Below are 12254 nucleotides of genomic sequence, written 5' to 3' on the forward strand. Positions count from 1 at the left end.
GCTTCATCTAGCTTAACATGATTTAATGTTGAGTCTCTATGAGTGTCCCTCATGACTCCTTCACTGGTGTCCTACTACATATACGTATTTTGAGCGCTATCATGGAGGAATCAATTCCAGACTTTCAGTTTTTTTTTAAACATTAAAACAGAACGTGGACGATGATGTTTAGAGATGACATTGTGATCTGTAGTGAGAGTAGGGTGCAGGTTGAGGAGAGCCTGGAGAGGTGGAGGTATGCACTGGAGAGAAGAGGAATGAAAGTCAGTAGGAGCAAGACGGCATACATATGTATGAATGAGAGGGAGGACAGTGGAATGGTGAGGATGCAAGGAGTAGAGGTGACGAAGGCGGATGAGTTTAAATACTTGGGGTCGACTGGCCAAAGTAACGGGGAGTGCAGAAGAGAGGTGAAGAAGAGAGTGCAGGCAGGGTGGAGTGGGTGGAGAAGAGTGTCAGGAGTGATGTGTGACAGAAGGGTACCAGCAAGAGTTAAAAGGAAGGTTTACAAGATGGCTGTGAGACCAGCTATGTTGTATGGTTTGGAGACAGTGGCACTGATGAAAAGACAGGAGGTGGAGCTGGAGGTGGCAGAGTTGAAGATGCTAAGATTTTCATTGGGAGTGACGAAGAAGGACAGGATTAGGAATGAATATATTAGAGGGACCGCTCAGGTTGGACGGTTTGGAGACAAAGCAAGAGAGGCAAGATTGAGATGGTTTGGACATGTGTGGAGGAGAGATGCTGGGTATATTGCGAGAAGGATGCTGAATATCGTCACCTTCTTAAAATAATGGCCCAAGTCATATTTTCAAGACTTTCAAAAAACAGAATAAACTGAAACTGAAACAAAATTTGTCAGTTTATTCTGTTTTTTGAAAAACTTGAAAATATGACTTAGGCCATTATTTTAAGAAGACGATGATTTGGAGCTGCCAGGGAAGAGGAAAAGAGGGAGGTCAAAGAGGAGGTTTTTGGATGTGGTGAGGGAGGACATGCAGGTGGCTGGTGTGACAAAGGAAGATGCAGAGATGGAAACGGATGATCCGCAGTGGCGACCCGTAATGGGAGCAGCTGAAAGTAGTAGTAGTAGTAATAATAGTAGTAGTAGTAGTAGCTGTAGTGTTTGTACAAGTGAGACATATTTACTGGCAAGAAAAAACAGAACCATCAAGAGGAATGAAAACCATTTTGAGTATCAAAAAATGTAGGGTTTATTTTTTTGCGGGCCAGGTTAAAGGCTTGGTCAGATGCCGCCATCAGTGAAGGAGAGTTCAACTTCTGCAAGACAGCTATATTATGGTATAGTTTAACCAGTAAGTTGTTCAGACACAGCTGCACCATGTCGCCTCTGTACCTCAACGGGGTAGAATGAACAGGGTCGGACTGGGAACAAAATTCAGCCGAGGCAATTGTCGTCTGGACCGGCCCCCCTTCCCCCCCCCCCAACATACGCACTTATGAGTTGCACAGCGCAACTTCGGGCTATTTATAACATATAGGCTAAGCAATAGATATCAAGTTGGCACCCTAACTACAGGTGTACTTAAGAGTTTCATAAGGTAATGTAATAAATGAATAGCCAAGAATTGCCTAGAGGAAAAGTTGGCACCCCAAGAGGTGCACTTAGGATTTAATTCATTTGACAATGGGCAACCCAGCTCTTGGCACACTTACGCTACACCATATCTCAACTAAAACAAATATGACATGATCATATGTCATGAATATAGCCTGTGACAAAATGCCGTCATCATGAAACCAGACCGCCAAACTCAATTTACACGCCGGACACGCGGGCCTAGCCTAATAATCTGGAAACGTGCCTGAAATTGGACATTAATTAACAGCACCCCTATTTATAGTCGACGTTGTGTTCTCGGCTGATCTGATGCAAGTCACACATCGGGCCTCACAGTCGGGGTTTAATGCTGCCGACACCATTTAAACGGGTTCATTCAGTGCTGTTGCCGGGCTGGGACCAGCGGCATGCCTGCACCCTGTTGGAGCAGAGCCAGACCGACCAGCAGCTGAGTCAGAACAACACTCCCCCCTTCACTTCCTTTAAAAAACAGCATAGCACAGCCACCTTAAACACAATAGAACACAATAGAATAGCACGTCCTACCTCAGGATGTGAGCTAACGTCTCATCAGTAGCACTGGTACGTTTGAATAAATGTGGAGTTTTGTTTTTTCTTTTCTCTCTCTCTCTCTCTCTCTGTCTGTCTGACCTTTTCCACTCCACCTTTCCGCTTTCTGGGGACCTTTAATCCATTTCAGCTTGGCTCTATTTTCCATTTGAACTCAGAACTTTACTTTCCACTCGTTCTCTCTACGTTTGATCATTTCCTGCTTGACCTCCAACACGACACTGATGGACGCAACCGCTTGGCTATGAGGCGCCGCTTCTAAAGTGGCGCACGCCGAAAGTACAGCAAGAGTTTGGCACGTTTTGCTCCAAACAATGTTTAAAAAAACCGGTGTGAATTTTTTACAGTCACTTTTTTTTTACCAGATTTACAGCAATTTTGGGGAATTTTTTCGATATCTAATTTTCTTGTAAAATAATATAAACCTAAATGTTAAATGTATTTATAAATATTAAAAGTTGCCCTGTGATGGCCTGCTGGCCTGCCCAGGGTGTCTCCCCCCCGCCTGCCGCCCAGTGACTGCTGGGATGGGCTCCAGCGTCCCCGCCGCCCCGAGAGCGGGATAAGCGGTTCGGATGATGGACGGATGGATGTTAAATGTTAAATTGAAATCTAAATGTTAAATCGACATCTAAATATTCAATGTAAATATTAAATCTAAATGGATCAGCGAATGTGAAGCTGCATGTTTAGAAAATATGCAAATAGGCCACACTCTATTGGGAGTACAGCGCACTCCACTGACCGTGGGTCAGCAAAGCTGTAACCTGAAAAGTTGGCCATGTGTACTACGCACAGAGGATTGGGGAATAGTGTGAGGAGGAGGGAACGACCTCCCTCAACCGAGGGGGGGGGGGCTAAGAGTACGTCTGTCGCCATCTTATAATGCTGTGATTGCAATAATTTCCCAGACATGGCCATTAAAAGTCTAGGTAATGGTCAAGCCCATATTTGCATATGAAACCGGTCTTTGGTTTGGGTGGTTGTATTGTGTATAAGGGTGGGGACACCTGCAACCAGCTGAGACTGGAGAGGTCACTTAGATGAGCGATGAAACGTTTCTCTCAATTAACGTTGCGTCCCGATGAACTGATTCAACTGTCTGTGATTCGTAAATCCACGTTCACAATAAAATATCATCTCTGTTCGAAGTTGCAGTCGGGCCTGGGGTCGAGGTAAGGATCAGGTTAACAACTTTTTAAGTTACGGTTTCGCCAAGGGGGCGGTGCCTTCCACGGTCAGTGACGTGTGGGCGGGGCTGTGCGCGCTGTACTCCAATAGAGTGTGGGCTATTTGCACATTTTTCTAAACATTTAGCTTCACGTCCGGTGACCCGTTTCAATTTAGCATCTAGAATTTACATTTATATTTAATATTCAGATTTAACATTTAAAATCTTAAAATACTTTAGTAGATTCAGATTCTACCAGTCATTTACTTAAAGTCTTTTAACCTTTTTCCTTCATTTGCTGGTTTATTGGGTTGTCTGTGAAGGACAGGAATAGCCTAAACAGTGTCATTAAGGTCTGCTCATCGATCGGAGCCCAGCAGAGAGACTTGTGCTCCCTCCAGGAGAAACCTGTGGCCTAGAAAGCAAAAGGAAGTATTAGCCAATCTGACCACGTCCTGTCCAATGAATTCACTGTAGTACCCTCACGCCGGCGCTATAAAGCGCCCCCTAGGAAAACGAATCGCTATTCCAGGTCCTTCATTCCTTCTGCTATCAGGCTGTTAAATGCCAAGAGTAGTCTTTTTAAACGCTTTGTTTTGCTTTAAACCACAATAGTTGGTTTATACCCTTGTCTGTTTGTCACACGGCTTGTAAGCCTCTAGGCTTACTGAATGTTGCATTGGAATGTAACGTGCAATGCATTTTAGGATGCTTCATTTATTTATTCTGGTTTTTTTTTTAACTTACAGTGGTGCTTGAAAGTTTGTGAGCCCTTTAGAATTTTCCATATTTCTGCATAAATATGACCTAAAACATTATCCGATTTGCACACAAGTCCTAAAAGTAGATAAAGAGAACCCAATTAAAAAAACGAGACAAAAATATTATACTTGGTCATTTATTTATTGAGGAAAATGATCCAATATTACGTATCTGTGAGTCGCAAAAATATGTGGACCTTTGCTTTCAGTATCTGGTGTGACCCCCCCCCCCTTTTTTTGTGTACAGCAATAACTGCAACTAAACGTTTCTGGTAACTAACTGTTGATCAGTCCTGCACATCGGCTTGGAGGAATTTTAGCCCATTCCTTCATACAGATCAGCTTCAACTCTGGGATGGTGGTGGGTTTCCTCACATGAACTGCTCTCTTCAGGTCCTTCCACAACATCTCGATAGGATTAAGGTCAGGACTTTGATTTGACCATACAAAACATGAACTTTATTCTTCTTTAACCATTCTTCGGTAGAACGACTTGTGTGCTCAGGGTCGTTGTCTTGCTGCATGACCCACGTTCTCCTGAGATTGAGTTCACGGCCAGATGTCCTGACACTTTCCTTAAGAATTCGCTTGTGCCGTTCTGGTGGCCAAGCGGAATAAATCGCTGTTCTTGCAACCCGCTCGTCAAGTGGCTGGGAGGTTCATATCCCAGACTCGCCGTAACCGGTCACGGCCAGAGCATCCATGGGGTAAGGCCTTCATTAGGCCACCCTTACCCGAGGGATAGTGGGTGTAGATCGGTGTATTGTTCGGGGACTCGTCGTTCTCCAGCGACTCCTCTGGCCCACCCGGCCGGGCGCCTGCAGCCAACTGAAAGCATTCTCCCTACGCCTCCTTCGCGGCCTGAAGGTGATGCAATCCATGCGAGGCTTCAGTGTGTAAAATAGCGAGAGCAGCCGACACGAGTTTGAAGGAAGCTGGTGTAACGACTATCTCCTTCCTGTGGAAACGTGAGCCAGGGGAGTTATTCGACAAGAGTTCCGGCCATATGCCTTTGTGTTAATCGGGTCGGATAAGGGGAAAAACTAGAAATACATTTTTAGAAAAAAGAAAAAATAATTCGCTGGTATAATTCAGAATTCATCGTTCCATCAATGATGGCAAACCGTCCTGGCCCAGATGCAGCAAAACAGGCCCAAACCACGATACTACCACCACCAGGTTTCACAGATGGGATGAGGTTCTTATGCTGGAATGCAGGGCTTCCCTTTCTCCAGACATAACGCTTCTCATTTAAACCAAAATGTTCTATTTTGGTCTCATCCGTCCACAAAACATTTTTCCAATAGCTTTCTGGCTTGTCCACATGATCTTTAGCAAACTGCAGATGGGCAGCAATGTTATTTTTGGAGAGCAGTGGCTTTCTCCTTGCAACCCTGCCATGCACACCATTGTTGTTCAGTGTTCTCCTGATGGTGGACTCATGAACATTAACATTAACTAATGTGAGAGAGGCCTTTAAGTGCTTAGAAGTTACCCTGGGTTCCTTTGTGACCTGGCCGACTATTGCACGCCTTGCTCTTGGAGTGATCTTTGATGGTCAACCACTACTGGGGAGGGTAACAATGGTCTTGAATTTCCTCCATTTGTACACAGTCTGTCTGACTGTGAATTGGTGGAGTCCAAACTCTTTAGAGATGGTTTTGTAACCTTTTCTAGCCTGATGAGCATCAACAACACTTTTTCTGAGGTCCTCAGAAGTCTCCTTTGTTATTGCCATGATACACTTCCACAAACATGTGTTGTCAAGATCAGACTTGGATAGATCCCTGATCTTTAAATAAAACAGGGCACCCACTCACACCTGATTGTCATCCCATTGATTGAAAACATCTGACTCTAATTTCACCTTCAAATTAACTTCTAATCCTAGAGGTTCACACACTTTTGCCACTCACAGATATGTAATACTGGATCATTTTCCTCAATAAATAAATAAATGACCAAGTATAATATTTTTGTCTCATTTGTTTAATTGGGCTCTCTTTATCTACTTTTAGGACTTGTGTGAAAATCTGATGATGTTTTAGGTTATATTTATGCAGAAATATAGAACATTCTAAAGGGTTCACAAACTTTCAAGCACCACTGTATGTGAATTTTTATCCTTCGCCTTGTCCTTGTGTGAGTCTGTGTGCTTGACCACACGAGGGTGACAGTGTGCATCTCTTGCCCACGTACTGATCTATTTATTGTTTCTGACATACTGCTGATTGCCGCTTGTCTGTGAGTTTGTGTATGGTCTGGGTAGATTGTAAAACTAAATTGCCCCTCTGGGATAAATAAAGTCTGAATCTGAATCTAATATTTAGATATAGATTTAACACTTATATTAGATTTAGATTTACAATTTAGATTTAACATTTGATTTAGAGTACACCACCTCAGACAGCTGGTCCACGACCTCGCCAGGCCCCTGTCAGTGGCTGCAAAGCTCGGGGGAAATCCCCTTCTTGCGAACGGGACAGTACACCCATACCACGTCCTTTCGCATGAAAGCCTGCCCAAGGCACTGTGTATCATAGGCCCTCTACTGCACTCCAGAGCCGGCCCGGCAGTTGCAGGAGTCAGGGCAGTGCACGTGCAGCCCAGCGTCTCATCGGCAGCCAGGCCAATAGAACCCCGCCCCCCTCACCAAGCCATGGACCATTTGGAGAACCTGGGGACAGAGCACATGGGGCACCAATAGCTGCAGGAGGTTGATCCCTCATCCGGGAGCTTGCCACCTTCGGTACGTCAACCCGTTGTGGAGCTCGAAGTTGCCCCACTGAGAGTGGTAGGCCTTTACCTCGGGCCCTAGCACTGACACCTCTGTCCAGTTGGGGCACCACCCCATCTCCAGTCAGCCCCTCACCAGTGCCAGGGCCATGTCTGCCTCCTGCTGCTGCCTCAATTGCTTTGTGGTCAATGGGAACCACCTCTCGTCATTGCTGGCAGTCTGGACAGCCCACACCATTGGCGTCATCTGGCCCCGTTCCTCCCGCCACTGGCAGCAGCAGCACTCCAATGCCACGCCAGGGCTCTGAGCCTGCTCCTCCCCGTGCTGGACCGGAGCAGTATGGTCTTTGTGCCAAGGGTGATGATTGCCTCTGACACATTAACACGGGCTCCTTAGTAGGTCCAGGCCAAATGATGCACGGATCTTGGATGTTGGCGAGCCAGAACTCGTGTGCCAGCTCCTGGTCTCCAGCCTGGACTTGCAATGACTTTTTCCCTCTCATACCAGCCTTTTCTATTGTCACAATCATCAGCTGGGTGTTGGTTGGTGACCATGCCATCGAGAGTGAGCCGGTGGTACCTGGGAGGATTCCAGGTTGCACCAGGGAAATGATAGACCCTGTGGCTACTAGGGCCCGACAGGATCGACCGTTAAGTTGGCAGTCCAGATACAGTCCTTTGGTGTGAAGGCAGCCAACCAGCATGCATCAGCCTTGAAGGAGGGCTGGAGACTGGAATGGCGGTACCCCCACTAGGCCACTCTGCTGCCATTTCTCTGCCAGCCAGAGGACTCTGGCTTTTGGCGCCAGTAGAGGGCAGTCGCGGGCTATGTGACCAGGCTCGTCACATCGGAAACGGTGGTCAGTCGCGCAGGGTGGATGTTGCCTGGATGTTGGAGGCCATCACCGAGACTGCTTTGGTGGAAGCCGAACTTGATAGACTTCTTCGTCTTCATCGTCGTTGGCCAACCTGATGTGCGGTCAGAGAGCAGGGTCTTTTGCTGGGTAAGCCACGTGGAGAGTACCACCTTGGCCCATTCAGCTCTGTAACGAGCCTCACTGAAAGATTGGGGCATGGCAAAGTGAACATGCAGGTGCAGCCGCTGCGGTGTGAGCCCCCACAGGAAAGCATGGAGGGCCAGCTCCTCTTGGGCGGTCGCATTGAACGGCGGGTAACCGTGTTGGGCATGTAGCTGCACATCTGCGGCGAAGGTACCTGGGCTCTCCTCTCTTAGCGGCAACGGCTGGCTAGCTGCTCCCTGCTCTGGTCAGTGAAGGGTTGTTGCCCGAATCGCCTCTCCAGCACCATGGTCAGGGTTTGGAGGTCCTGCTTCTGTGTTGGGGCTAGGTCAAGGAGCACCTGCAAAGCCTTTCCTTCCAACGCTGGAGCCAAGTGGATGGCAGCGTCCTTGTTGCTGCATCCACTGTGCCATGCCGCTAATTGGACTTGCAAGAGGTACGGCTCTAGCTGTGTCATCCCATTGTACTTGGGCAGCTTGACCAGTGTTCTATGTGCAGCATCTCTCCCGTTCGCTAGGATGCGGGTGGTGGTGGCGGGCAGCCAGCATTCCCCGGTGCTGGTCCTCCTGGCCTCTAGGAGGTGATCAGTGGTGGTGGGCAGCAGGTGTTCCCAGGTGCTGGTCCACCTGACCTCTAGGGGGCGGGTGAGCCACGAGATACTGGAGCCATAAGGGTGGGCTGGAAAACTTCCATCTCTGGCAGGCTCGATCTTTATCCATGTCAGGTTTTCCAAGCGCCAACAGGTCAGCTCAATGTCCCGCTCCAGTGTCTGGATCTCCCCTCTCCATTCTTCAGCAAAATCCCACTTCTGACACCAATGTGGCGAGCCGGCATGGAAGCACGAGTCGAGAGGCAGACATCTCTTTTTTAAATGGCAGCTCCCATGCCCCATACACTGCATGACCCCGGGAGTGCACTTTTGTTTACACACCAATCAGAACTAACATTACAACGACACCCCCCCCCAAAGGTCACCACTGGCGACGTCAGTCTAAGTCATGGTCCCACAGTCAGTAAGTCAGAAAAGAGTCCTCTACCCAGTCCGAGTCAAACCCCCAAAGAACAACACATCCCAACATGAACCAAACGTTTGAACTCATAAATAATAACAATTTCAACCTGAACAATAACGGTCCCATGAGCCCCTGCGGTCCCCCAGCGCAGAGCCGCCAATAGTCAGAGCGACCACCTCCTCCAGTCGCTACACTATTATCTGACATCATGTCAGAAAGACAGTCGGATGTTGGGGTTTCTCTTGTATGGTTCTGGGATCAGTGCGTGCATCTGTGGCCTTTGTATGTCAGTTCAAGTTTATTTGTGTAGCACTAAATCACAGTTAGAGTCCTCAGAGGGCCTTGCATTCACACAATGGAAAACGGGTGGATTCAGTTAATGACGGTGGTAACACCCTGTATTCTTACGTGTGTGTGTGTGTGTGTGTGTGTGTGTGTGTGTGTGTGTGTGTGTGTGTGTGTGTGTATTTGCAGGCGGTGTATAGTGCCTCTTTTCCTGAGAACATCCCCGTTAACAAGGGCATCCTGACAGTGGGAGCGACAGATGCTGACTCAGGCTTCAGTGCTGAGATCCAGTACACACTGTTTGGCATCGGAGTGGAAGACTTCTACATGGATGCCAACACTGGTGCTGCTGCATTTATTTGCTGGCCCGCGAACAATTCTGCTTCGATTTAATTAATCAACGGAATTTACATAAAACATTCACTTGCCTCACCTCTTTCTCTATCGACTTACTCCGCTTGTTTTACCCTTCTCCCTCCGCGCTCTCTCCCTTCTTTCTCCCTCTTTTCATCCTCTCTTCTTTCATGGACTAAGGCGAATTGCGTACGGCCACCGTTATGGATCGGGAAAAGACGGCGGTCTACAAGCTCATCGCCCAGGCCACCGACGGAGGCGGGCTCTTCTGTCGCTCTGAAATTGCTCTCCGGCTACTGGACGTGAACGACAACGCGCCCTCCTTCTCCTCCACTCAGTACATGACCAGCGCTTACGAGAACGCCGCGCCTAAGGCCCTCCTCACCAGGCTGCAGGCCAGCGACCCTGACGAAGGTGAACAGGAACTCTTACAAAACGGATAAAGAGCATCTTTTTTTCCCCTACTTACTATCCACAGTAAAGCAAAAGGGTCCCGGGTGTGATCCCAGCCGATCTGTGCCGAGCTTTTCAGCTTTCCCTCACGTTTTGCGTCGATTTCCTGTGTATTTCCTCTGCAGATGAAAATATGTCGCCTATACAGACACTTTATAGGCGACATATTTTCATCCGCACCTCCCGTAGTCCCAAAGACATGCATGACAGGTAAATCGGAGGCTCAGTATTGTCCGTATGTATGAATGGGAGTGTGTGTGTGCACGCATCTATTGCCCCTCTAATGGACTGGCACCATGCCCAGGGTGTGTCCCTGCCTTCAGCACAGTATTTACTGGGACGCCCCTCATGACCCTGAATCGGATTAAACAGTCGATGAATGAATGAATAATGACCATTGGAAATGTTCACGATCAGGAGCTAACACTCTTAGCCTTGTTCGGATGTGTCTCATCGTTTAATCCGGCCTCTGCAGGTCTCAACCGTTCGTTGGTCTATTCACTGGTGGATTCGGCCGACGGCTTCTTTTCCATCGACCCCGTGTCCGGGGTGGTGATCCTGGAGAGGCCTCTGGACCGGGAAATTAAAGACATCTATCAGATTCGTGTTCAGGCCACTGACCAAAATGGGCAGCAGGGGGCGCTGTCCTCACAGGTAGGCGTGCGGTCACAGAATCACACTACAGATGGTGTGTTTTTTTCCCCTTCTTTCTGTTATTTTTGCTCTGTTGTACATTAATTGATTTTATGTCATCTCTGTCTCTGCACCCACATCCATTCGTCATCTCATTTAGTAACTTAACTGACCTTTACAGACAGTGCGAGTCCCTCCAAGAGGAGGCTTCACCGCCGTAAATGATTAAATGTGGATATTATGTTTCCGTAGCATTTCACAGTGAACAAACAGCTTTTCAATCAACTTCCAAAATTGGGTTTAAAGCGTCTTTTCAACAAACCCACCGCATGACTCAGGAGTCAGGAGCAACTTATTGTCATTTCCATTATGCGCTTGCGTGCACAAAAGAAACGAAATGTGGTTTCATCCGGCCCACAGCGGCGCGGCACAAAAGATAAAAACACCTATCCAAAACTTCCCAAAACGACACCACCGAAAACAGAGAGACCGAAGCAAATAACAAAAAGAACCACGCAAAGTTAACAACTCGGTCCACTCAGTGCAACACAGTCCAAAAATTCCATGGTCCAGAGAACAAACGCCGGCCAGGAGGACTGTCGGAACCGCCGGTCTGCATGGGCTAGCAGTTAGCTTAGCCTGCCCCGCTTCCGCGTCCTGTCAGACCGCCCTCGGGTCTCCCTCTTCGGGCACAGCTCCAGGCAGGGCTGTGGTCCCTGGGCCCACCGGACCCAGCAGACCAGGCTCCCTGGGCTGATCCAACACCAGCTCTCCCAGCCAGCCCCCCCCCCCCCCACGACAACACAGACGCAGACAAAAACACTGCACAGTCCATGCCAGGCGAGGCTGCCGACAGACCGCCTCGAGGTTTCCTCTTGGGCGCAGCTCCGAGCAGGGCCGTGGTCCCTGGGCCCACAGGACACAATAGACCAATGTCTCCCAGCCAATCCAACGTCAGCTCTCCCAGCCATTAAACGATAAATACAAACTTCACACGATGACACAAACGTAGATCTAGTCATGGACAAAGACACTGTGTACTGGGCCGGTACCGGGTGAAGCCGCTGCAAACGTGAGTTTCCCACCTGAAGGCTGTGTTGATTGAATTTAGGCGCTTATATAGACTCTGTGATTCATGCGTCGTTGTGACTTTGCTGTGTTCCTCCCAGGTTGACCTAACGGTGGTGGTCCTGGATGTCAACGACAACGCTCCAGTGTTTCAGAGGAGGGACTACGCGGTCACCGTCCCCGAGGACGTCGCTGTGGGGACGGAGGTGCTGCGTGTGTTGGCGACCAGCGTTGACATCGGACCGAATGCGGAGATCACCTACAACATACGCTCCGGCAACGAGCTGGGGAAATTCGTCGTAGACAGGACCCGGGGTAAGTGGATTTGGACATGGACTGAATTGTCACCGAGAAAGGTTTACTGTCTATGATCCCAGTCTCCCGGTTCTCGAGCAGAAAATCCTTGGCCAGAAAGTGGGCAAATGTCAGAGTGATGTACAAATTGTTGTTTTTGTGAGTTTTTTGTTTTTTGTTTTTGGTGTGACAGACCCATACCAGGGTGGCACAGTGGCGCAGTGATTAGTGTGGTCGCCTCACAGCAAGAGGTCCTGGGTTCGAGCCCCGGGGTAGTCCAACCTTGGGGGTCATCCCAGGTCGTCCTCTGTGTGG

General features: G+C 48.5%; 1 protein-coding gene across 1 annotated transcript in view; it reads left to right on the plus strand.

Annotated features, from left to right (window-relative positions):
• LOC130116428 (protocadherin Fat 3) overlaps nucleotides 1–12254 on the plus strand; it is a 128015-nt gene that overhangs the window by 81944 nt on the left and 33817 nt on the right. The window contains 4 exon segments of the mRNA XM_056284339.1: nucleotides 9327–9480; nucleotides 9672–9905; nucleotides 10420–10598; nucleotides 11747–11960. Of these exon segments, the coding sequence (XP_056140314.1) occupies nucleotides 9327–9480; nucleotides 9672–9905; nucleotides 10420–10598; nucleotides 11747–11960 (781 nt within the window).

The sequence above is a fragment of the Lampris incognitus genome, chromosome 8, assembly GCF_029633865.1.
Source record: "Lampris incognitus isolate fLamInc1 chromosome 8, fLamInc1.hap2, whole genome shotgun sequence".
NCBI classification, from domain to species: Eukaryota; Metazoa; Chordata; class Actinopteri; order Lampriformes; family Lampridae; genus Lampris; species Lampris incognitus.